The sequence below is a fragment of the Passer montanus genome, unplaced genomic scaffold (assembly GCF_014805655.1).
Source record: "Passer montanus isolate IOZ18808 unplaced genomic scaffold, ASM1480565v1 scaffold38, whole genome shotgun sequence".
In the NCBI taxonomy this organism is placed as follows: domain Eukaryota; kingdom Metazoa; phylum Chordata; class Aves; order Passeriformes; family Passeridae; genus Passer; species Passer montanus.
In genome coordinates this window covers 6,342,006-6,368,955 of record NW_024368596.1, presented here as the reverse complement: position 1 = coordinate 6,368,955, position 26,950 = coordinate 6,342,006, and the positions used below count along the sequence as shown (strand labels likewise).

The following is a 26,950-nucleotide window of genomic DNA, read 5'->3' as shown; positions in this document are numbered from 1 at the left end:
AAGCTCATTTTCTTTCTAATTTCCTTCCCATATCAACTAATACCTTATTTATATTAATTCAATGAATTCTAAATAAAAAGAGAGTTGATTCCATACCTAGTTCTGCAAAGACTCACACCAAAATTAAAACAGATTCTTTGAAATTAGGAGAGAACTGAATGTCAGTTTTCTGCATAAGTCTGAAAATTTTTTAAGTACCAGACTGCTGGCTTAGGGGAGGATAGGAATCTCTGATCAAGTGGAAAAGAAAAATCAGAAATCCTTAAACCTCTAGTGAAAATTTTAAATCCTTTTTGCCTAAACATCTATTTCTAAGAATCTGTGTGCTGTTTTCCAAAGACATTTTCACTAGAAGACACTTCTGCAGATTTGAGCTGAGATGTGGTAAATTCTGGTAATATATAAATGCACACAGGTAGGAAAACAAACTTTTGATTGGCAGTTAACTGAAGTGATTATTCACTACTTGGATCTAAACTAGATTCTCTTTAAGAATATATTTCAGTAATTAGGTACAAAAATTAAATATTCAGTCATCAGATGTTTCACAATTGAAATGGGTATGAATTGAATATAATGCCCAAGATTTCTTGAAAACTGTATTCATAGGTATAACATAAAAAGAGAGTATCCACTTTATTAATATTATATAGGGGATACCACTACATTTTTATTTGATTTACTGCTTCCTGATGTAATAAATATAGATGAGCACAGCAAAGTACAGATTTAAGTAAGAATTGCAGGGTTGTGTTATGCCAGCAGTGCCTAGTGTACAGTTAATCGGAAAGCAGAAGGTAATATAAATTGTTTCTGACATTATGGCACTATAATAACACTACATTTCCAGCACAGCTCCATAGCTCTTAGAATTAGAAGGATGTATCCTGACGATACCACAAACCCAAGAAATATGAAGATATATGTCCATACTGACTGTTTCCACATTTGTGTCTTAGTTGTGCAATTGTAATTGATATGTTATTATGGTTACAGTCCATGTATGGTTCTGATAAAAGCTGCTGGATTAATTCGCTTCTGCTACCTAAAGTTGAAATAGATTCCAGTAATGGAGTAATGACTTTTATTTATGAACAAGTTTCCTCTTTGACCCTGTTCCTATACAAATCTTGATCATTCTTCCATGTATTAAAACATATTCTAATGTGCCAGACCCAATTATTCTGCCAGGATGTATCTGGTACAATCTTAGCTCCAATGATAGGGGTGATAAACCTACTACACATCTCTGTGGTTTTAGGATTTCACCTGTTAACTGTTCTTTGGGAAAATGAATAACAACAAAACAATGATTCAAGTAGTCTCTGAGCCTGTCTCTAAAACTAACCAGCAAAAAGTAACTTTCAGAGAACTTTAGACATACTGTAAACTCTCATAATGAGAAGAGTAAGTCTTTCTCGAGGCAGCAAGAAACATCTTTTTTACAATGAATTCTGAATATTAATCCCTACAGTGTTTTACTAGATAGACTAATGCATTTACTCTGCTAATTCACATAAAATTTCCAACTTTTAAAAACAATTATTTTGGCAAGAATATTGTGTAGAAGACAGCTTTATAGATTAGCTGTAAACCGCACAGCAGAATATTTGTTAAACTGTCTCTCGTCTGCAGCTTTCTAATTTCATTTTATGTCTCTGTTATTGCCTGGTAATGAAAGGTAAACAGGAGAGCTTCAATAGTTTGTTCTATGGCCACTCATAATCAGATCTTAACTAGATGTCCTTTTGACCTGTTTTCCAAAATGAAGCTGTAATGTCTGTATTCATTTTCCCTTCTGACACTGTACTTTCCCCTTGACTCCTTCTATCTGTAGTTTCATCTTGTCCCTGAATCCCTTTTCATCTTCTCTTCTGTCTCTCCCCACTGTCACTCTATCTGTTAACTGTCTATTATAGAATTAATCAGTTTAGCTAATCAAAATGCTGACACTGACATAAAGATTGTTTAGTTGTGTGTCCATTACATTCATGAAGAAATAACTGGTTTAAAACAACCAAACAAAAAAAGGTGTAAGACACATTTGATAATACATTTATTAGCAATTATGACGTGATTTGGTTCACGCTGGGATAAACAAAATATTAGTTAGAATCTCTCTGCCTGAGCTTCTCCCTTGCAATTAGAAATAGGAATGACAAAAGTAATAATGTCTGCTTAGTGTTGTTAGGGTGAAGCTTCAACAGAATCCTGCTGTAGATTCTGCCATGACTTTATGCTAACACTATGGGTTTAGCCTACTAACATCAGAAAGCACAGTGAGAACGCTGTGTCCCAAATTCCATAGCATTTTTCTAATCCACTATTAGACATCACAATGAAAACACATTAGCTAATTATAAATCATTACCTTCTCCCGCTCAGGTAGATACTCTGAATCCCCAGTGTCCCAGAACACTATAAATCATCTAAACATGAAGCTTGATTATGCTGCAAAATCTTGGTTGTATTTAGTAAGAGAAGGTTTGGGAAAGCATCTGGTATGGCCTCAGTTACCACAGAACTCATTAATTCAAGTCACTGAGCATCCCTAGCAAAGTGTATAAAATATTTCCATGGCATTGATATCCACATAAAGGTAAGTAATCTACCATTTTGTCCCAGGACACACTGGGTTCACTGTAAGAAAGATAAACTGGGATGAGGTCTCTGGATTTCTCCAAAATCCATATGGATTTTGTGCCATTTGTACCTGCTAATCGTGCCATAAGGCTAATGCATAAACAAAAAGGCAAACTGCACATTCCAAATGCTAATGAGAATAATAACAACAACAACACGTAAGGGGCTTCAGAAGGTAGAATGTGGGTGATAATGGAAATTTGTCTCTCAGCACAGATATATTTTAGATCACGACAAGACTGTCCATTTGTAGATTAGACTGTGAAGCACCATTTTATTGGAGACAAGTTACCCACCCTGCTGGCAGTGTGTGAAACTGAGACTCTGACACATGCCACATTCATTCATTCACTTTATCTCCTCCCTTGTTCTAACATCTATAATGTTATATATAATTTCTTTCATAATTTTTTCAGTGCACCATCAGCTGCCAGTGTGGCAGGTGGCCGTCAGCCTTACTTAGCTGCAGAGATGGAGAGAACTTTGCAAGAGCAAGTGAACAGGAAGAAAGTAGGGCCACTAGCAAAGCAGACAAAAAAAAAAAAAGACAGCAGGACATTAGAAATAGGCTGGAGGTGTGTAGAATAGGAAAGGTAAGTAATTTGGAACAAGACAGAGAAATTATTTGCTAAGAGGAACATGTTTCTGACAACTGTCCTTAATGTCTAAACTTCCTGTACCTGTCTGTAGCTTTCAGATCTGCTGTCCTTACCAAAAGACATTTGTGAGCAGAGTGCTCTACAGCAAAGCCAAGCTGCTCCTCAAGATGCTAATTCTGGGCCTGAAACTTCCTGGTTAGGTGAGCTGGGCCAGTGGCTCTCACCTTGTTTTTTTAAATGTTTATATTTATAAAAGAAGAATATAATCATGCCTTATGGGGATGCTCACAGTAATTCATAAGTAATTTATAAGTAATATGTGTTAAGGGCTTTGAGCTTGAGGAGTGCTATACATACAATCATGGACCTTATACCCTACCTGTCCACACAGAAAACCATTTATTTAAAAAGAGAGATAAAGTGACAACTGCCATCTCAATCTAAATAGGGAACAATACCATCCACCCTGCAGCCTGATCCCTACTCTGCCTGAACTGGAACAGTCTCCATCCTCTGGGAATGATTCTCATAAAGGAACACATGAAGCAACCAATGCATGCACATTGGAGTGAGCAGGTGTCACACATGCCACTAAAAGCATGTGTTACACTCCTGCATCATGAATGTGGTGCCCTGCTCTTCACCTCTACTTCTGGCTTCCTTCAAAAGTAATGGTTTGAATCTCTGTTCTTCATCAGCATTTGTGCAGTAATCTGCAGCAATCTTCAATCTCACACCTTGACTACTTACGTGGTGCTACAGCCAGTGGCACTGGTTGATTATTTCACAAATGCAAAGGCAACTGCATTTCATATTATCCCTAACTGAACTGAACATTGACCCAAATAATGCCACAGTCTAAGATTAAGATAAAAAAAAAGAAGCAGAGCAGCACCAAGGTAGAACATTGACCCAAATAATGCCACAGTCTAAGCTTAAGATAAAAAAAAAAGAAGCAGAGAAGCACCAAGGTAAAGTGACCTGCTGAAATCAGAGGAAAAGCAAATATTAAGGGAAGAACAGTCTTTGCTAGGCCTATGAGATGGACAACTCTACCTAGCATTGCTTTTCTGTCTCCATTTTGTACAGTTTTGTGAGCCCCAAAGCAGCAAAAAGAAAAGCCCAGTAGGATCCGTACAGCACAGTGTCAAGGAGATGGGTGAAAGACCACAGAGAACCTGACTCAGGCAGACGCACAGCAGCTCCCTGTGGATATGAGGGGCGTCTCAGGGCTGGTGTTCAAGACACTTGGGATGTCCACCACCCGTCCCCCTGCTCCCCTGCGACACCAGGCTGGCCCTGCCGTGTGCTCGGTGCTGGGGCAGCTCGTCAGCTGACACACACCTTGTGTCTTTTTCAGCATCAAGGATGAAACGGGGAGACTTTATATGAGTTCCTTCCTTTAGAGGAGGTTGGGAAGGACCTAACATTCCCTCGTGTGGGATTCAACTCTTCTTGTCTTTCTTCACTTCACAGCACTGTGGGCGGATGATGCTTCCCTGCTGATGCGCTGGCACTGGAGGAGGGATGGGGAGAACTCGGGCGCAGGGCCGGCAGCCCCCTCGGGAGAGCGCACGGTCCCTCGGCATCCCTGGCTGCGGCCCCTTCCAGCCCTCCCTCAGCATCCCCTGCGCTCACGTCTCTCCCCAGCCCTGTCCCCTCAGGAGGGGCCCAGCGGCACCCGCCTGCCCCGGCCATCACCAGGCCTCCTGCCCCCGGCCCCGAGCCGCCTCTGCTGCCTCCCGGCTCACAAGTTCTGGGGCGCCCGCATCGGGCACGGGCACCTCGCCACCACCCCCGGCCTCCTCTGCCGGCCCCGGCGCGGCTCGGCTCGGCTCGGCTCGGCTCCCCGCCCCTCCTTCCTTTCCCCGCTCCCTCCCCCGCCCGCCCACAGGCGCACGCACCGCACTCTCTCTCACATACACACACACACATCGAGCCGATGCAGCTTTAAAGGGGCAGCTGCAGCCCGGGGGCCGCCCCACGTGAGGCCGGTGCGCTCCTGCCGACCGCAGCCCCGAGCGCTGAGCCGCGGCCGGAGCCGCCGGGGCTGGGCGGGCGGGCCGAGCGGAGCGGAGCGGAGCGGAGGGCTGCCAGCCCGCCTCACGCCAAGTTTGATCGATAACCCCCTCCCGGCCCGGGCGGAGCAGCCTCGGCGGCTCCGCTACCCACCATCTTTGGGGGAAGTCCCTGCGTTGGGGGGGGGCTGCTGGCGACGGGGGAGAAAGGCAATCTCGCAGCCAATGAGCCCTGCTAGACTGGGGTGAAGACGAGAGCAGAGGGATTTGGGGAAGGAAAGAATAAAAAAAAGAGACGAAAGGAGGGGGACCATCCTCCCCACCACCTCCGCCAGCATCGCCACCGCCGTTGACACCGCTCCGAGTCTCCAGTTGCGCCCATGCCTGTGCCGCCAGTTTCGGTTTAGGGGCTGAACCGCAGGGGCTGAAGAAAATGGGGCAGAGCGCGCCCCGGACCCTCCTGCTGCTGCTGGCGGGGCTGCTGGGGGAGGCTCTGGCGGGGTTCCCCAACACCATCAGTATAGGTAAGCGCCCGCCGCGGCACCGCGACCCGCGCCTTCCCCGCCAGCCGCGGGGAAGTTGTGAGGAGGGGAGCGGGGGGCGAGCCCGGGCGCAGCGGGGAAGGAGCCAGCCCTGCTCCGCTTCGTGCCCCTTTTCGGGGGCGAGAGGCAGCGGCGGTGCCCGGGCTGCGCCGGCGGGCGGCTGCGAGCGGCGCCGGGCTGCCCGCACCCCTCCGGGCGGCGGGGATCGGGTCCGCGCTCTGCGGAACCGTGCCCTGGAGCAGCGCATCCCGTGGAGCACATAATGTGAGAGAGTCGTGGCGTGAATCTGTAGCGACGTGCCCGAAAGCCGGGGCCGAGCGAGCCGTGAGGCTCAGGGCAGCGAGTGAAGCGGGGGCTGTTCCCTGCCGTCCCTCGGAGCATCATTTCCCTCGGCCGCGCTATCGCTCCACCAGACCGTGAAACCGCACGTTTGCCACGCCGCACGCCGCCGAGTCCCCGCACATAACTACGGTGCCGATATTTTGGTAGTCTGGACAAGATTTAGGAGCTACGGTTCCCCAAGTTAGACTTTTAAATCTCTGTGTGGGCATCCGTGTAGAAGTGGCCTGGTTTTCAAGGTGCACCTGCAGCTCCAAGCGATTCTCATTGCTCAGGGGGCACCTGGATGTGGTGTGTGGCTTTAAAAGCCTAACTTTGGACTTGGAATATGTATTTCATGTCAGTGCTCTGTCAGAGTTATGTGCTCACGTTCAGGCTGCTCCTGTTCATTCTCTCCTGCAGTGTGCAGCAGGCAAATATAACTTATTGCCATTGTTTCTCCTCAAAATTAATTCTGAAATACCTTTTTCCTCTTTTCCTTTTTATTTTTTTCTCCTCACCTAGGTGGACTTTTCATGAGGAACACTGTTCAGGAGCACAGTGCATTTCGATTTGCTGTGCAGCTATACAACACAAACCAAAATACCACAGAAAAGCCCTTCCATTTGAACTATCACGTAGATCACTTGGACTCTTCCAACAGTTTTTCAGTGACAAATGCTTGTAAGTAAATACCTGGTTTTAAAAAATACATTAATTTGTTATCTATCCTGCATTCAGTTCCTTCCTGGTTCTTCTTGGTCATACAGTATAGTGCAACAAATGTGTGTAGTGACTGGAGGTTTAGTAGATTTGCAGCATTATATGGAATACCTTAGGAAAAGTTCTCTTACCACCTCATCCCCTTAGTTTTGTTTTTCAGGAAAACAACCATGTTGTTGATGTAGCAGTGCTGTGTAGCTGCAATCAGTGAATTGCTGATGAAGAAAGATCCCTTTTCTGTTGAGGCTACAACCTAGCTGTGTGAAAGTGAAAAGGCATAATTTGCAAATAATGTATTATATAGGGAAAAACCAGAAACCACTGTTTAGAAGTGACCTTGAGAGGGAGAAGGCTAGAGGGGCTTACTTGCCTCATCTGCCTTGAAATACTGATTTGTTTTCTTACACTGAGAGTCCTGTGCAAAGCTGAGGAGACTGTAAACTGACACATACTGTTAGAGCTGAGGGGAGAGAAAATGGAATCAGAACACTTGGCATTAGGAGAAATAGCTCTGTACAAGCAGTGCACGCATACAATTTGAGCTTTTATTAACAGAAGATGCAAAATAGAACTTTGAGTATTGCTGATGTGGTGTTAAGATGCAAAATCTCTTTCAGAAAGACTCGTGCGTGTTCTGCATTTTAAAAAGCATTCATTTACCAATAGTAGTTCCTGGATATTTGTTTTACTGATGTATCCAAGTTCAATTCTATACAAGTTTTATTGTAAATTACTGAAAATGAAAGGAGTCCTCTTCCAAGGTAACTAATGCACTTTGCAATGTGGAGATATATGTCTGCACATGATCTAATGGACCGCTGAATGCAATGTACTAACTTCACATTATGAACAGGTTTCCTCTCACAGTTTGCACGTTTATACTCACAGTGTAAAATGGTCAGAGAGGAAGCATTGTACTGAAATAATTAAGTACTTGAGTACAGAAAAATAGCATTTTTTGCTTTAAAACAATTACGTGTTTTGAATAACTTATTTATTTTTTTATTTGCAGGAGATAGGATAGTTCTTACATTCCTGTCCCACTGTATATTCTGAGAAAGTTGATGGTTAAAAATATACAGTAAGGAAATATTTGGACAAATTTTGGATTGATATTCTAACATATCCCCCATGTGACTGCTTCTTGGTAGTGCAGTGTTACACTCTCCAAAGGACTTTGAAGTAGAACCTTTAAAACTTTGTAGGGGGGTTAATTATGTAATATACAATAAAAATACTTGGTAAAGTGGAAAAAATGGTAAATAAAAGTGTGTCTCTACTTTGCATCTTATTTTACTAATCCTATCCAGCTTCAACAGCTCTTACAACAAACATCAGACTATTAATCCTTAATCAGTGTAATCCCTTCAAGAGGCTGCATCTCAAGCACAGTTTCCTAAATATCAATTATATGGATTTAAACTAAATACATTGAACTGCTTGAGTGATTAATTATTAATTGTTTTTTAAAAGTTGTTACCAGCTCTTCTCCCACCAACAGAAGTGATCCACACACTTGTTCAGTATATTTAGTCAGTGTTCTACTCATCTTCTGACATCTAATGATTTTTGTCAATGCTTATTAAAAGCTGTGGCAATTTTAGTATAGTGGGATGGTTTTCTGTAGTACAGGGCTGCATGTTCCAACACCCATATTACCAGTATAGTAAAACTGGGAAAACTGAAATCTCTGGAGAAACTGTCAACCAAAGAAGATGTACCTACAGTAACCTATTTTAAAGCAGAAGATGTGAAAAAAGAAACAGACGAAAGAAAAGGTGACCTTGTCTGTTCTGTGTCAACCATCTCATAATACTGTTGATAAGAAAAGAATACAGTGAGTCTAAGTCACCAGCCATAGGCTTCAGCAGCTGAAAATACAAAAAAACCCCCATCAGAACAGTTATTCTTTTGAATCTGGTACCAATTATCTTTGAAAGTCAGAACACTTAATGTGTATCAATGCATTAGGATGAATTAATAGCTCCTCACACTACCTAACCAAAATTCCAGCCTTTAACCATATCCTCATTTCTTATGGGAGTGGCAGATAATGTCAGTGTGCTGCCATATCCATGAAGGAATTCTTTCCACAACATTTTTGCCTCACTTGGAGATAAGCATATATTGTCTCCAGAGCTGTCACACAGCCGTTTGATCAATATTTGCAATTGGCAGGGTTCCATAGGAGAGAAACCTGCAGTGACTCTGCCTTCACTGGGGAGGGAGGCTGAGGCTGACTGTGTGGTGGGATAGGTACAGGAGCTGAGAGGAAATTGAAGAAAGGAGCATGTGTAGCCTGAGCCTAGTGCCTGTACTAGTCAGTATCCGTAAAATATTATTTTTCATTCTCTTTTGCATTGATTTGTATGATCATGACTGTAGTAAGTGTTTCTGTGTGCAGGGATTGAAGGGGCTCTGCTCAGAAAGACTTCGGTTCTTACTGTGCAGCTGCACATCCCGTTTGATGCAATCTGGTGCATTCCAGAGCAGAAAAAAACCTCTTCTGAAGTATTCTCATGAGCCTGAGAAAAATAGCCCACCTCTGCTACGGCAGATTTGGCAATATCTCAACCTGGGAACAAACTTGTTTAGAAGCAGAAGAAAATTCCTGCCCTAAGCCCCTCCCTCTCATTTCTTTTTCAGTTAAATGATGCATAATCTGATTTATGTACATGTATTCCCTGCTTTGCTGCTAGCACCAAGCCTCTCTCTGTATATTTAATTTACACACATTCATACAGTATTTATCCACTCTGTATTTATCTGCCCACTTATTTATTTAGCCGTATGATATCTTAACAGAGAACAAATGCAAACACAGATGAAAATTCTAGTGTATTTAAAGGTGAATTGAAGTTTATCAGTTGGCTCTAGGGAAATTATTACATTTCTTAAAATGTGCAGTTTCTTGCTATCAGTAGAAACAGAAAGCAAGCTAACTTGACCTATGAATTTCTAAAATCAAAATCAGGTTATATTTTCTTTTAAAATGCTCATGTAGGGAGTGAGCTAGCCTTTTCAAATAATATTAATATGACAACTCAAATATATAAATTTGTCACTGAAGCAATATCTCCCATGCATTTCTCATAATCTGCTGAAGGATGTTGGTGTTAATGTTGAATTGTGTGTATAGTTCTGTAGATCACATTCCCTAGAAATAACCCACGTCTGTGGTTCTGCTCTGCACTTGTAGTGCACTATACTAACACTGCTCCAGCCTCTGCAGTGTCAGCTCATTAGCACACAGATCTCATATTCCCTCTCTGCACTGTCATTGCAAAAAATTGCTGTTGTACACCTTTACAGCCAACAAATGTGCACTTGCCTTATGTACAATTTTCAAGAAATATATAGGAAAGTAAACTAAACATTATGCATAGTCTTCCTTGAATTTCTCAAAGCATTTTTTAATGAAAAGCATAGTTTTCTTTAAAATCTGTTGATCATGTAATGACAGTGGTGGGATGTGTGCAGATGAAAAGGGGCTGTAATTGTAGAATCTAATTAATCTACAGATAGATTCCATCTCTTAGCTAAATCTAACCTATCAGCTGCAAATTCTTGTACCATTAATTTTTCTGAGTTTTTTTCTTATGTATCTTCTTAATCCAGAAAGCTTTTTCTATTTTACCAAATATAGATGTGTAGTGGGTTTTTTTTCATGAGCATTCATTTTTCAAGAGACAAAAAAAAGAGAGAAGATGCAAAGGCACGCTAACCTTAGGTTGCTGAAATCCTGTAGGTGGTTGTATTGGCACTTTCTTGAAGGGGTCTGATTTCAGACTTGTAAAAATTTACTTTAGCATCCTTGCAGTCCTTGTGTTTAATCCTAAAAATTCAGCTTGGGAGGTTTTAATGGGAAAAGTGCATGTTCATTGTTGTGAGAGTGTTGCAGAAAGTGATACCTCAGGACTAGTAGCAGACAGCTTTTGCAGTTTCTCTCAGAGCTGCTCCCTCTCCAAGGCCCAGGTGTGGGGGTGTGTGCTCACACGCACCCTCGCTCGCACTGAGCGCACGTGCACGGGCCCACGTTCCCTTTAGGTGCTGTTCAGCATTTCTTTTTGCCAGTGGGCAGATAATTTGCTTCCCTTGCATCTGTGTGCTCTTTGGCCAGCTGGCAAAGGACACTGATGCTGCAAGTGGTCAGCTCCCTTCTGCCAAAAGCACAAGCATGTGTTGCTGGAAGCATTGCCAAGTTTGGGCCGGGTGCTGCTGGTTTTGCGGGAGCAGCGAGCACAGGGGAGATGCCTGAACTCTCCCAATATGGAATATACTCTGGTTTCTCCAGTGTTCTGTGATAAAACACCTGGAAATGTGCTTTCTGCACAACTCTGCTCATTACAGACCACTGAAAACGCCTTTCATGCTGCAAAATGCACTCAAGTATCATGTGTACCTGCTGTATGACCAAGAAAAGCAGCTGGCTTCAGCTTAGGGGTCACAGCTTTTGTGTTATTGGTCTAGGTTGAAAGGTGAAAGGTGTGTTCCAGCCAACATTTGTTTCCACTTCATGGCAGAGCAGATGATTTGTCATGAAACTTATTGTGATCTCAGTGTTAGCAGAAGGAAGGATACCATAAAACTATGTTTTATTATTTCTTATATTAATTTCAGAATAAGCTTACTCTCCTCTATTAATTTCAGAATAAGCTTACTCTCCTCTGCTGCATACATTACATTTATGTACTGTTTAGATGCTAGGGTGCCATTTAGCTTACACAGTAGAGATGGAAAAAATACAGGGATGGACACTTTTTTGAGAAACTCTGAGTTCACTAAATGAATAAAGAATAAAGCATGGTAAAGAGTGCCATTGACTTGTTTAGTTTTGGAAAGATTTTGTGCAGATGCAGATATGAAATTGTTCCATTTTCCTATATAGCACTGGGTCTGGTGGACCCATGGGGCTGTTAGGGCAGGTTGGAGAGCTACTGATTAACTACACCTTCCCATGAAATGTGTAACAGCTGGAGTTTATCTCTGGGAGGAAATGGAGATGCCATGATGGGAAACTAGCCTGTGACAGAAGCTTTTAACAACCACAAAAAAAGCCCCACAGTTTTGTTGAAGGCTGATTCGGGAGCTTGTCCAAGAGCTGCAGAAAACAGTGGGTTTCTTTCCTCTGGGTTCACTGTGTTCAGTGTCTGGGAGGTGGGAGGCCATCCTACTGCCAGTGTAGGACTGTTATGCAAGAAGGTGTGAAAGGAAAGAGATGATGTATTTTCAGTGTTTCTTTATTGTCACAAACCATCAATTTAACATTTTCCATTTAAAGTACATATTTTGTCATTACCAGTTTTAGAATGCTAATTTTGATTTAGTTGGGCATCCTTAAAATGTTTTAGAATATGTTATTTTTGAACCATCAACAGTGTATTTTCATCGTTCATTTCAAACCAAGCCAAGCCATATAAATGAAAACCTGCATTCATCTATTGTGAGGGAAGTGTTTTGGGAATTGGTTTTGGACATTTAAGTTACAACCTGAGAGCAGTACTTTCTATGCTGCTGGAGAGCAGAGATCACTGGAAGACCATCACCCCTTTTCTAAGGAAACTCATAAGGCAGCCTAAAAACTCTGTGCCTATTGTCAGGAGGTTTGCTATGTGAAGGCTTGTACTCCACTAGAACAACGTGGTGATCTAAAGCCAAAAATTTAGAAATGATTGATGTAGATAAAACCACTTTCTGTGAAGCTGTGATGATCACTGCAGTGAAGCAATTTCCAAATTTCACCCATGGAGATTCTATTCTTCTAAATATGTATGAATTGTATTTCCTGTCAGAGCCAGAGGCTTCCCCTCTGTTGTATCACCTGCTTTATATTATTGTTGATCTTCAGAATATCAGATACCTTTGAAACTTCAAATTTGAAATCATCTTTGAGTTTTCATGTGCAGCCATCTGAGAGAGACTCCAGGGTAGACCCTCCTGCTCTGCTGCTGGGCACTAATAATTACCACAGAGCCTCACAGTACACACTCCAGCCTGACTGTTTGGAGACATTTCTGTATCAGCAGATATAGAATGCAGAGTTCATTTTATTAGTGCACAGCAATGTGTGAAATATTCAAAGGCAATGAGTACCCTTTGAGTTGGTCTCACAAAGATGTGTTAGTGGTGATACTATTGTATACACACAGAGCAAGAGAGAAACAGGTGACAGGATTTCTGTGTAAAGAGAAAGAGTGAACGTAGGAACATGTCAGTGAATCCACTGAGCAGTCATTCCTGCATATCCTTGCCATTGCATCTGAGGCTCTGGATCTGTTTTACCATCTTAAGTGTTTCTAAAATAGCAAGTGGCAATGTGCAACTCTGACACAAACACCACACAGGAGGCGCAGAAGCCCTTAATGCGTGAGGATCAATCTGCAGAGACACAGTGCTGTGGATAACTTGCCCAGGCACTTGTAGAAGGGGTGAATTGCTTTCCTGGAATGGATAATAGTGCAGGTGAGCACTCTTCTGCTGGAATGGAGTGACCTATCTGGTCACTTGCATGTCATTATTTTGCTAGACTGTTTGGATACTTTAGATATGCTGAAAGTTTTTTTTGCTTGGTTTGTTTCAAGTGCAATTTACTTGTTTGCTTTCAATCCACTTATAACTTAAGTGGTTGGCTTTTAATGCTTGGTCCTGCCCCTTTGTTGGGGCAGATATTTGCTGGAGCTTGTTCAAATGTAATGCTTGAAATTCTGGTCAAGAATTTAAAAAATATATTGGGCTGTATGGGTGCTCCTATAGCTTGAGAGTTTTTTAGTAAAAGGACTGTCTTTAAAATTATAGGCAGCTCTCTGAGTAAGAGATAGCTAGTGTCTGATGGTGTATAGTCTGTGCATAGCCACTCATTTTGTGTATATTTCATTATTTTCACACATCTTTCTCCTGGGCTGATGTGTGGAGTTGTGCTTGCTGATTTCACCATGGGTAGTTTTGTCACTTGCAAACATCAGGCATTTGGGTCTAGCCTATCTGGTAAAGGGACTGAACTTGGGAAATGGTGGAATCCTCTGGTGGCTCATAGCGTGATTTGGAGTAAATTGAATTGTCCTGTAATAGCACGGTTTTTCTCTCTCTTATACAAGAGTAGTAAAATTTACCTCTGTCTCAGAGGTACTGCAAGGCTGTTTCCAGTAAAAAACTTGGAGAGCTTAGGCTAACAGCACCTTCTTCGATTTATGATCCCTTCTTCCACTTCCTAAAAAAGACAAACCCAAAACCAAAAAACAAAATGGGAAAAAAAAAAAAAGAAAACAAGAAGAAAAAAAATCCCCACTAAAATCCAGCCTGCTTTTGATCCTGTTGAAAGATGAATTGAAATTGGCAATTACAAATTTGCTGTTCTTGCTGTAAGAAGATGTTCATTCCCACTGATGGACCTGGGAGAACATGTGTCACAGCCATACAGCAAGCCAATCTGTCACTTGGCTAAGGAGGAGTTTTCCTCTCTTTACCTGAAATAAACAAAGCTGTTGGAGAGAAAAAATATTTGATACTGGAACGTTTTTTGTCTGCTATGCCCTTTGGGTCTTTATAATAGGTCTGGTCCATAGGACTGCAGCACAGCCTATGCCCAGTTCTTGCTTTCCTGACCCCACACTCTGACTGCTCATTTGAGTGATGGGAGAACGACCTGTCTTTGCTGGAAGTGCTGCTGTCTGTTGATTTCTCCCAGTGAGGTGTGCTGTAATCAGTATCTCACAGCTGCTAGCTTTTCCAAGAGATGTGCAGCAGTGCATTTCAGGGGTGGCTGCCTCCCGTGATTTCTTTGTCTCATTTCCATTTCAGAGATCTTCGTCTGATATGGGTGCTGCAGCCCACTTAGTGAACATGGATCAGGTCTTGTGGATCACAGGGCTGCTGCATCATGACACACATCTTGATTTGTCTTTGTACTCTGCTGAATTCCCTAAAACTTTTTGGTGGTTGTCGTTGTACACATCTTGATTTGTCTTTGTACTCTGCTGTGCATGCTGAATTCCCTAAAACTTTTTGGTGTGGTTGTCGTTGATGTAATTTGTGTTTTTCTGCTGAGGGGGAGCTGCAAGGGGGAAGATGGCTGGGGAGAAGTAGTAATGGGAAAGTTTTTTCTGGTGATGAACTTTTTGTAGTTTTTCTACAAGAGAGCATGGTGAAACACTGATTTTTACCAGTTACAGAGGTTTTGTCTTCCTTAGACTTTACCACTTGTGTCACCAAGTTTGAATTCTAATGAAGTCTGCTGGTCAGAAAACTCAAGTTCATGCATTCTTTTTTTTCCAGCAGTTAGATGAGAGCTAATTAGTGTCTATTGATTTGCAAACGACTGACCCCAACTCTAACCCTGGATTGACTCAAAACTGTTAGGGGGATTCTAAATTATCTAGCAAGTTTAATGTACTCACCCATCTTTCTCTGAAGTGTTTGTGCAGTGGTCAAGTAGCATCCCCAGAGTGGCTTCACTACTGTTGTGGAATATGTGAAAAGCACTTCAACCTAAGGAAGTGCTGAATGAGCAAACATTCTGCATAATACCTAACTCTGAATTTCTTTTTTAAAACATTGCTTTTTTTGTGCCTATTTGCTTATGACTTCTTGATGAATAGAAAATGGGCTAAAGAGAAAAAAGGTACATGATCATAATGTGCCAGCTAATCCTATTTCTTTCCTATTTCAGCCATGTCAGCAGAGTGATTCTCATGACTAATGATAGTTTTTATATATTTATATTGAATGCCTTGGCCAGCTCAGACCTACTTCCTCTGTAGAACCATTATCCCACTGTTCTGTGCATCCCAGAAACTAATTGTATATCCCAGAATATCATGATTGAAATGATGGGAGCTATGTGACTTGCTAATCTTTCATTTCAGATGTAGTTCCAAAAAGGTTTTAAAGATTTAGACTGGGATCAACCAGAAAATGTGAGAATTAAAAATAAAAGCTTTTTTTAATAGTTTCAGACCTAAAAAAAATTACTCAGCTTCAGTTGAAGTCAAATGTTCCGTTTTGGAAATGGTGATTTCTGTTTTGTGCATTTTCACCTGGAAGAAATTGGTGAAGCTTATCCAAGTTAGCAAGACATTTCTGCAGGCACGAATCTGCCTTTTTCATATAAAAGCACCTGTTCTCTCCAGTTTGTATAACAACATATAGATTATGGATGTGAATATAAAATTGTGTTTGATTTGGAAGAAATCCTGCTTTTTTTCAGGGTATATAGTTCAAACTGCTTGTGATGGATTTTATGGATAGACGACTTTTGTCAGTCAAAGTATGTATAGAATGTCTTTCCACACCATCTACAGGCAATTTACTTTATTACCTGCAGAGGCAGTGAGATGAGCCCAAAATTGATCAAAATGAGACCAGTTAACCCTCCTGAAGTTTTCCACTACTCCAGTTTGGTGCTCCAGGTGCAGAAGCTGCTCTAAAGCATGGATCAGTGTAGCTTTCTACATGCAGAGGGTAGTAAATGTTGTGAAGGTTTCTACAGCTGCAGTGTCCTGTTTCAAAGGTGTGTGTTCATATGTGTCAGGTGTGTTTTACTGCCTGTTACAGTTCTATATAGCACAAAAAGGGATTGCAACGGGTAATACTTAGTAATGCATATCTGCAGTGATCACTGGGACCTAATGTTTAGTGCTTTATTGTTCTACCTTCAAAAAAAAAAAAGGCCTCTGTATCCCATTAGAATAAATAGGGGCAGTCAATGTGGGTGCACAGTTTGTGGTGATTGGGATGGGCTGGCCCAGCCCCATCCCCAGTGGCACAGCTGTGAGCAGCAGGTGAGCAGCACTGACAGCAACGAGCCATGGAGTGCCCAGGGGCACTGACCAACCTCCAAAGGGAGCAGAGGGCACACGGGGGCAGGGCAGGAACATGAGGGGATCAAAGGTTGGGCTAAAGAACAAGAAGGGCAGATGCTTGCAGCCTTCTCAGGTGACCTGGTATTGCTCTGTATGGGCATGTGCCTGAAGCCTTCTGATGTGGTAAGGTGTTCCTGTGTGTGGGTGAATGCTTAAAGCCTTCTGAGATTGTATGGTGACACTCTGTGTGTTGTGGCTGTCTCAGCTGTGACAGTGAAGATACATGATGGGGTCTTCCTCTGATGTGATTTACACAGGGGTAGATTTGGAGTAGCTCTGTGAAATCAGTAAAGGCTAAAAGCAGAGTGGTCCCTCCTGGGCTGTTCCTGGCCCTAAGTAGAGTCTGTGGGTCCAGAATAGCCAATGGATTCTCCAGGGGAGACCCTGAACATCTTAATCAATAGCACACCTTTCCTCCAGGGCTGTGCAGGTTCTCCAGGCTCTTGGCTTCAGCAACTAACTGAATACATCCTTGTGTTGCATTGCACATTATTTCCTTCTGGAACTTTGGGAAATTTAGCAAAATGATCACGGTCAGCAGTAGTAAGTGTCCCCTTATAAATGATGCTGGGTATCTCAGAAGTATCTGTAATAGACTCTGTGGAGCAGAATCTGCCAAGGAAAGATTTCGTTTTTCAGTTGAAACAAAATAGTGTAAATCAAATAGTCTCCAGTGGAAAGTGCTGACCCTGCTTTTAGCAGAAGTCACTTATACCATATCTACTTTCAGATTTTCTTTTTTTCCCCTGCTTTCCCAACTGCAGGTATATTTTTTGTAGCTGTGAATCTTTCACTACTTTTCTCTGTATCAGGTTATGTGTTTTGCAATTCTTTTATGAATAGAGGCTGTGTGACATTAAAGACTGTAGACTCTTCTGTGAAATTTAACTCCTTGTGTCTCTTAGGTGCTTGCATGACTAGTGATAGTCTTGACTGAAAAACATTGCACCTTTTTCTGAGTCATTCTAGAGATAATTCAAGGACAAATCTCTGGTAGAACAGGTCTTTTGACTGAAGCATCAAGCTAGCATTTTAATTTATTTTCATGTGTGAAAATGCACTGTTGTTTTTCATAAATGGGGAAACTATTGTGGGTAGTGATGCTAACTCCTGCATCCTGGTCAGGTTCCAGCTTGGATCAGTATCAATATAAATCAGTTATTCTCCCGAAAGCTTTATTTAGATAAATTATCTGCACTTCCTGTCTTAAATTCTTACTGTGTTGTTCTGCAGTGCTAGCCCCTGTTTCACATAAGATGCATTTGAGATTTGAGGCAGTCTCTGCATATGCTGGAGGATACAATTTGGTATTAAAGTATATTTTTCCTTGCGGGCTTTTCTGCAAAGGTTCTGTGCTTTCTTGGTACTGTCTGGAGATTCTCTGTGTTAATAAGAATTGTTTTGTTAATTGATTCCAGAATCTGCTGCACTGGAATAATCTGCCTTAGTCAGGATCTCCACCTGAATTTTAAAATGGCATCTTTCAGGACAAAATTCTACTTTCTACTATGTTGTCTCTAAAACTGATTATATCAGCCCAGTCTATTTCTTGTATATGCTGGGTTGATTTCAGTTTACAGCAAAATTCTCTATAGGGGGATTAAAATCAAAATTAATGTTTTTTTTCAAGAAGCCTGGGTAAAGCTGTGTATGAGATATGAATCACTTCAGTTTCTCAGAGATTCAGGTCTGTAACTGAATGTGCATGGAGTACACTTGAAAAAGTATCTGAAAACTCCAAAAACAGGAGACCTTCTGCAAAGTGGGTGTGATAAGGGCAAAACTAGCATGACAGTCTCCCCTGCTATCCTGGCTGCCTCATTCCTGGATGAAAGAAGCTCTAGAAGTGTAGAGCATTAAGATCAAACCTCCTGGATAATCAGGACTGTGACTTTGTTCTGCGTGACAGAGAAGGGCCTGCGGTTCCTGCTGCTGCTGCCTTTTCCACTGAGCCTGCCAGCAAAAGGATCAATTAGTGCCAACTGCAGGAGTGCAGCTCCCTTACAAAGGCCTGTGTCCACTTAGAACTGTTCATTTAAGCTCTCATTATGAACTTCAGGTTAAAAACAGTGCATGCTGCCACCTCATCATTTACCTGAAACTGAGAGACTATTTTACTGGTTTAGCCATCCTGCTACCTAGTTCAGGTGCTTTTTTGCAACTGAGTCCAACTTTAAATCTCCAGGAGAAGTGGATCATGTTGTGCTGAGATGATTACAGTTATGGTGTGTAGAGATTTATTAGCAATATAGAATAGAAAGTAGTAACGCTAAAATATTGATGATCAAAGATGTGCAGCTTGATAAATTCACCCATTCTTAAAAGCTGGCTTTTTTTTATGAATGCCCTGCAGACAATTTTACTTTAATAATAAAATCAAGGCTTTTGTTTTAAAACAGTCACAGCCTGCTTCATTTCTCAGAGGTGTAGAGGTTGTGAGGTTACCCTGTTTGTCCACTGGTGAGTGTTCTCTTTTCAGAGAAGTTGGTGCCATTAATCCTTTTGCTGTTGGTGGTTTTGCTGAAAACATCCACTGCAATGCCGGCTGATTGTCATTAAACTAGCAATAAGCTTGTAAATTGGATAATGCTACAAGTTGAAGATTATTTTAATTGCCAGGATATAAATCTTCTGAGCAACAGAAAAGGCTTTAAGACTAAAAAGTGATTTTTGGATATATGTGGAACAATGTGACTTCTGAAGCTTGGTGCAGCAGCACTCTGATTACCTGGGTAATTAAACAGATCAACACACACAGATGTGCTGTTGCTTCCTGCTCAGACTGTGTTCAGAGGGCTTGGGCACTTCTGCAGAGCTCACCTGATGGAGTTTCTTTGGAGCATTACACTCCATGTGAAGGAGCTGAGGTGATGGCCTTGGCTCCCATTCATGATATCTGCAGAAAAGAATTGCTGCAGTCTAGTGGTGTATTGAGCTCTCTGCAGTGGCTCATGGCACCACAAATCCTGCCTGGAAGCCAAGGAGTGCCAACCTCCAGGTTCTTGGGAGAACTGATCTTTCCTCTGTTTTCCCTAGAGCACATACCAGGCCTCTTGTAATTCTTACAGTGAAATAGGGTAGAAAACCTGTAAGAATTCTTGGTGGTTAGGAGATTTTCCTGCAGGGGATATGTGCCTGAGCCTAGGGCTGGTGACCCACTAATGTGCAGGGTCGCATGCTGGGCAGCAGTGGTGCTGCAGGACTTGCCCGCAGCCCCGCAAGGCTGCCAGGAAGAGACTCACTACAACCACAGCAACTGGATCTTTTTCTCTTCAGGGCTTTGGAAGCTTTCTTTGGGATCCCTACTCCACAGGGATGTGGTTTTTCCCTTTAGTCAGCTGTCTTTATTCCTTTTTCTATGTTCTCTGTTCTTGCTTTGCTTTTAGAGATAGGAGCATAATTTAAAAATAAATGTTAAAAAAGCTATTTCACTTCCCAGAGACAGTGAACAGGACTGTGAATGGCGCCTTCTGTTCCCCGTCTGCCTGGGTTCACCTCGCGCCCATCAGCCTTGGCATTAGTCTCACTCACATGGAGCTGTTTGGTTTGTTTTGCTCTCAATAACTCTTTTGAGAGTGGGCAAATTTCACACTGAAGTAGTTAAAAACCCCAAACTTGGTCACGTTTCCTTGTAAGTGACGTTAGTGTAAGTCACCACCCAGGCTGGGTTTGCTTGGATCACTGGAGCTTCTGTGAATCCAGTTTGACTTCTGAGGTATTTACCAGTCCTTGAGGTCGTGTGAGTTTCCTGCAAAGCTGGAACTGCTGAAGCACTGGAGGGATCCTGGAGCTTTCAGTTCCTGTATGTAAATACAGGAACTGTGTGAATGAAAAACCAAGAGTAAAATTCATCAGCATTTCTTTAGTTTCTTGAAGGCTGCCATGCCTTCTGCACTGATACGAGACTTCTGCAGCTCGGAGTGATGAACCCCCTGAAACAAATGACTGAGATTAGTATTATTTATAGATAGCCACAGAGATCATTCATCCTTCTCAAGCTGTTTATTTTTGGGCAGCCCAGTGAAACTGATGAAATTGCCAGTTGTCTGAAATGCTGCTGCCAGTTGTTTGAATGAACGGTATTGATTGTAGTTACAGGACTATTCATCTCATACTGGCACGCATACAATACATGGATTATAAAAATGTTGTCTCTGTTGACAGCTGGGTTATGAAATGATACACTGAATTATATGTCCTTGCAGGCAGTGTCTGCATTGACTTTTCTTACCCTAATTCAAAAGTATTAAAAGTTACTTAAAGGAATGCAGAATGGAGCATTAGACTTTGAAAATTTTTTGTTTTGTACCTTTGTTAGAAACAACCAGTTGACAAGTTTATGTTGAAATGAGGTGACACAGAAAAACTCCAGTAAGTACTAACTGGTTTAAACAGTCTTCTGCTGTGGAGGTAAAGGACTTCTTGGAAGTTGCAGATAGAAAAGAGACTATTTAAGTGTATTCTATTACCACAATTTTAAAATAAAAGTTTGAGACAAGCCCTGTTTGCAAGGTATACAGTAGTAGCCTTCTGGCTTCAGAGCAAATACCTTCATCTTTCTTATTTTTTTTATTTTAAAAAAAATGCATTGATGCAGTGATTGTGTTTGGCTACAGTTAGCCTCAAAAGTTTTCCATTCTTCATTTTGTCACTTACTTAATGGTGTGTATCCCACTTGCCTGGGTCGTTCCATCACAATGTCTTTTGCCGTGGGATTCACTGGAGACAAGGTCAGCAGATGGCCTGTAGGCTGTGGAACAGGCTGTTCTTCTAACTTGAATGAGTTAGAACCCCAAAAGTTGAAATAAAAGCCCCTCTCACGTTTTAGAGAATGTACTCTCTCATTGATATGTTGCAGTATATTTGAAGGATTCATATTTTGAAAAAGTGTGATCATTAAATAAAGATTAGATAGGTTTTAAAGTACTGTGCTTGAAAATTTCCATTGTCTTACTCTGTAGCCATGAGTGACCGAAAAGAGTTAAGATTTTAGATTTAAAATGCTCAGAGCAGTTTCATTTTAGTTTTACTCATGCTTACTTGTTTATATCTTAAATAACACCACTGCCTCCGGTTGCTGTCCTGAGCAGACTTTCCCTGTATTTGCCTGAACTAATTGGTACAACGAGCATAACTTCAGTAGTACACAGCAGTGACAGAAGTAACTGTTGCATGCTAGGGTGTGTTTTAAAATGTGTTTGCAATTGTAACCAATCTATTAAATAATTGCCTTTAAAGTTTCATTAAATACCCAAGTCCAAGTCACTCCAGCTGGAGTTGATTGAGTTATCATGCCTCATAAAAACAGATCTATGTCACTGTGGTTCTTAAAATGATTTTTAGCAGTTCTTTTTGACAGTACAGGGTTTACAGATTTGCTATGAATTTGTGTGTTGTTTGGTTACTAAAGGGTCATGTTCTTCCACAGCTTGCATTACTTGTGATAGTCTTCAAGTGGAATATTTTTACCATAATTTCAGGTTTTTCACAGCATGAAGTACCAATTTCATGAATAGGAAAATATTTTTTTCTCTTGTTCTTTCTTTTCCTTTATAGTCTGAGATTTTTTTTAATCTGTCAAATTCGTAACGAGAAAATTAGTGAAACTAATCTTGCTCTTCATTTGAGTGTCTCTTGTCATTGGTTTTTCAGATCCTAGCCAGCCACTTTTTATCTGTCTGCTTCCTTCTGCTTGCCTTTCCTTTGTCTCAGTCTCTGCAGTGAAGCTGTTCTAATACCACCACTTTAATTGGTGGTGTTTTATTCTTAAATTCTTTCTCCAAAAATTTAATCTCCTCTTATGAGATGGGATATGCTCAATCTCTATGTAAGTGGATGAGTTAGCAGAATAAGTATCTACGTATTCATGGGAGAACAGACACCCCCACGCCCATGCTGTCAGCAGGGAGAGATGGATTCTGTTGATAATTTGTGTGGTGCAGTGGCTGACAAGATACAGTAGCAAGGATAAAACACTAGTGACTGCACTTGGCAAAATTTAGTGGTCTCTTCAGCTGTGAATGGGTCTGCTTAATTGTTCCCCTGCTGAAACCATGCATCAGAGCAGCACAAGCTGAGCAGCTGTGATGGCTGAACTTGCTCCTGCTGCTCATGAACCAGACAGACTGTAAATGCAAACAGTAGGTGCTCCCCTTACCTCTAATTAAAGCATGGATGTGGGTTTGACTGTTCAGCTGCAGTGTCAACTTGCTCACAAAGCCAGCTTGGGAGGTGATAAGCAGGTATTTTTACTAGACACCTTTGCCATTCTGGCTTCCTCGACAGAAAGGACAGCCTGAGGGTGAAGAAATGTACCGTGATGAATCTCTCCTTTTTTTTCTTTTTTAATTATGGAAAACTGTGGCATTTCTACAGTTCACTTTAGTGTAAAGAGGAAAATGTCCTGTGAATCCTAAGGAAAGGTGTCCTTCCCTAAGCAGAATTGTCTCATTCTTCTGTGGAGCTGCAATATGACTGCTTCTGTCCTACTTGTGGTTTAAAGACACAAGATCAATTGTGATAATAAAGATTACCTGTGATGGTTATCTGCTCTAGAGAAGAGAATGGCAGAGGAAGAAATAAGAAAGGGTGATAATGTCACTTGAGAGGTTGCTTGTATAGGGCTTGTAGCTAAACCACCTTATTTAATATTCTTCAGTGTTCTGTGCTCTTGTCCATAAGGCTATTAACACCTTGTTGGAGAGTTTGGATGTTGAAACTGAACACCCTAATGTCCAAGCTTGCCTTTCAACAGTCTACTCAGCTGTATGAAATGCTGTGTGGATATCTAATTCAGGCCCCAGCTTTGTTCTGTGTGAGTAGCAATATCCATTGCGGGAGGCAATCTGTGTAATCTCTGTTAGGTGTCAGTTGGGGTGAGTTGTGTTGTCTTTCCGGAGAATGAGAACATGTAGGCTTGCTAAGCTTAAATAACTGGTTATTTTCCAGATCTAGTTAATCGCAAGCCCAAGTTCTTCCTCTGAACCATCCTTCCAGAGCCATCCATTCAGATAGCCTTTTCCAGTCTTGGGCAGGAATTACATTTTTAAACTCTAATTATGCTGTTTTAGAGGAAGAGCCCTTGCTCTTGTGTTTGACAAATCTTATTTTTAAGAACTCTTGGGTTTTATTTATATTTTTCTTTTTATTCAAACTTGGTTTTATTCTTTTTCACTGCAGTTGTCATGGACTAAATGTATGTCTTGTACAGACAATATCTGCTGATAACAAGGACACAGATTTTAAAGTTATGTGTAATAGTACTGTGATCGGTGCTGTTTCTTAATAAGCAACACAATATTATTGCTCCATTCCTGGGGAGAGTCTCACAAAGATGAGTTAAGTTTTCCAGAGTGGGATTAATTTCTCACTTGCTCCCCCCCAGTCTCCCAAAACTGGTATTCAGAAATAAATCTTTTAGGAGAAGAATTTAATTATCTTGCATTTCCCACATTGTTGGCTCTAATTAGCTGACTGTGCTGTGGATTCGTGCCCTCACTTGGGAAGTTTGAATGGACTCTGTAGATAAAACAGTTTTAGAAAGAGACTTCAGAACATGAGTTGTCAGGAGGTTACAGCTCTGTAGAGCATGATTAGTTTCACTTATTACCTTGACCCAGCACATTTATTCTGTTTAGCTGAAGTCATGAAAATCCTAGATACTGAATTTATTTACATTTGTTTCAACCATCCTTTTGGTAAAAGAAAATATTTTTATTGTGAAATTTCCATGGTTTGCTTTATTTGCAGTAATACTCTCCCTCTTTTATGTTTTTATTCAGTGTTAATTGTGTGATAGCAGGGTATGTCTTGTTTGAGAATGGGTTTGGGTGTTGGGAGAGAGGAAGAATAGGACCAAGTGTGTGAAGGGAAGCCACAATTTGGAAAAGGATCTGGAACCAAGAGTTAAGTTGCACTTCTTTCTAAGATGTGAAATGGCTTGAAAATACTCACTTCTAGGGGACAACCTTGATGTGTCTGCTGTCTAGAAGGATTTTTAATTACTGTATCATGGGAAGATTTCATGGAAGGGGAAGTTGTTTTTTTTAAAGAACAGAAATGAAATAATTTGGAACTATTGTTTAGTCCTTCTATTCATGGCTACTAAATTATCCTGTTACTGTCAATCTCTTTCTATTCCTATAGTAACTCAACAAAGTAAGATGAAAGATTCAGTGTAGTTTTGTTCCCCCCAGAGTGAAGAGGAGGCTCCTAGCAGATGGCTACCACTGAATCCTTGTATGACCCAATAATTTGGATGGAATTAAATATTACTATCAAACATAGATTAAAACAATAAAATCCCAAAGGTTCTGTGCTTAGAGACAGGGTAAATTCATTAATTCTATATACTATGTGTGAAGTTATTTCCTGCTGTCCATACTCATAGTACCAACATGACAGTCAACCAGAGGGGAAAAAATTGCTTTTTTTTCCTTTCATTTTTGTAAGTGGCAGCAATTGCTGACTTGTTAAAGGATTACACTTCTGTGTTTGTTAGTCCCATCACTTTGTCTTCTTTTTATTTATCCAATAACAAGAAAAGAGAGAGAACTGTATGTAAAAGTATACTGCTAAATCCATAAAAAAATTTGAGCAGTCCATGGTTTTTCAATCCATGAGTTCATAATTTAGTTTGTTTGATATGGTTTCTGTAGGTCTCAGGACTTCTTGAAATACTGGAATATACTGACAGTGCTTAACCAAAACTAGTGATAACATGTGTTTACATTTCTGGCAATGTTTTTGCAGATTTTTCTTGGTTTAGTGGAAAACCATAAAGGTCAGTAGCTTGCTGTATGTCCATGTGGTAACTTCAGGGTTCAGAACCATGATCCTAACCAGAAAGGGCGTTACAAGTGTATTACTCTAATGAGAGATTAGAAACAAATCAGAATATTTTTAAATGTGTCACATTTACTTAAAGCAGATTCTGCAATGAGTTTAGCCCCAGAAGCAATGAATAGCATAATAGAGGGACTTGAATGCCTGCTTTTCTTTTATAGGTGATATCTGTAGAACAGGAGGTAAGAAATATTGTCTGGGCTTCTTTGGGAAGCTTGGAGGAGCTGATGAATTCATCAATCCCTTTTATGCAGCTCTTCTGGAGGATTTAAATCTTCCTGTCTTCAACTTATTAAATTATTATGAGAAAGTCATTCTATTGTTATCAAATTCATTTTTCTTATACAAGTTTCTGTGCTATTTTTGTTATAGAAAGGCATTGTCTCACTGATAACATTGCCACTGGGAAGGAGGGCTTGGACTCACTCGTGCAAATGGAAAATACACGGAGAAAATCAGAGTACAAAGAAGTCTTCTGTGCCTATAGCTGACATTTCTTAGAAAATGAGGTCTCTTAAGCCTTCTGGTATAGACTGGAGAGACACTTCACTTAGTCCATTAATCTATCTCAAAAGCTTTACTACCTGAGTTCAACAAATAAGTCTGTTCAAGGCCTACAAAATTTTCAAGTCCAAAAATAGTCTGTTGATGGGACACTTTAAAAAGCTTGACTGTCAGGGAGTTGGTTTGAGAATCAGAGTAGGAAAATTCAGTAACAGTAGCCCAGCCTCATCTCCTACAATGCATCAGTTTAATCAAATACAATTATTTGGGCACATTATCATAGCCCTTTCTGTTGTCTGCTGCTTAGGCAGTACAGAATTACATGAGATGGATTTGTGTGTGATGCAGAGAAAGAGAGGTTTCCTGGTTTGGAGCCTTTGTGATGAGCTGCTTTTTGCTGAATGATGTGAATGCTTCTCTTGACTATTACACAGGTTCTGACAAGAGACAAATATTTTAAATTTACCTTGAAACTGGCCGTGGAATTTTCAGGTTAAAATTGAGAATCATGAATCTGTAAAGACTGGAGGATATTGTGTGTTACTTTATAAGAAATTAGTAAAGCAGAAATTTAATAAGTTTTTATTTGTTAGGACATGGTAAATTTAAATTAAAGTAAGGCATTATTTACAATCTCTAACTGTAGTCACATATCAGTTCCTATTCTGTTGTGCATAGCAAGCTGATTTTTTAAAAGCTTTTTTGACAGGCAGCTGAAAAATTAATCGAGTTCATAGAGTTCATGAAATGGTTCCTCCCGTCACTGTGTCTGTGCCTGCTGTGAGTAAGGGCTGCCCAGCTCCTGAGCCTGGTCATGTCACCCAGAGCTGGCAGTGACTCTCTCCAGTCTCATCTCTCACTAAGATTCTCCCTGTCCTTAGCACAGTTTTGTTCCATGGTTG

At 41.1% G+C, this 26,950-nt stretch overlaps 1 protein-coding gene across 5 annotated transcripts in view; it reads left to right on the top strand.

Annotated features, from left to right (window-relative positions):
- The first annotated feature begins 5,189 nt into the window (after positions 1-5,189).
- GRIA3 (glutamate ionotropic receptor AMPA type subunit 3) overlaps positions 5,190-26,950 on the top strand; it is a 143,325-nt gene continuing 121,564 nt past the window's right edge. For 4 of the 5 annotated variants that reach the window (XR_005628440.1, XM_039717351.1, XM_039717350.1 and 1 more), the window contains exons 1-2: positions 5,190-5,784; positions 6,646-6,804. Coding sequence is in view for 3 of the 5 variants with exons in the window: in XM_039717351.1 (XP_039573285.1) it covers positions 5,694-5,784; positions 6,646-6,804 (250 nt within the window). In the remaining 2 variants the exon portion in view is untranslated. Of the gene's footprint in view, positions 5,785-6,645; positions 6,805-16,760; positions 16,824-26,950 lie in introns of those variants that run through there. The other variant, XM_039717352.1, reaches the window with a different exon arrangement.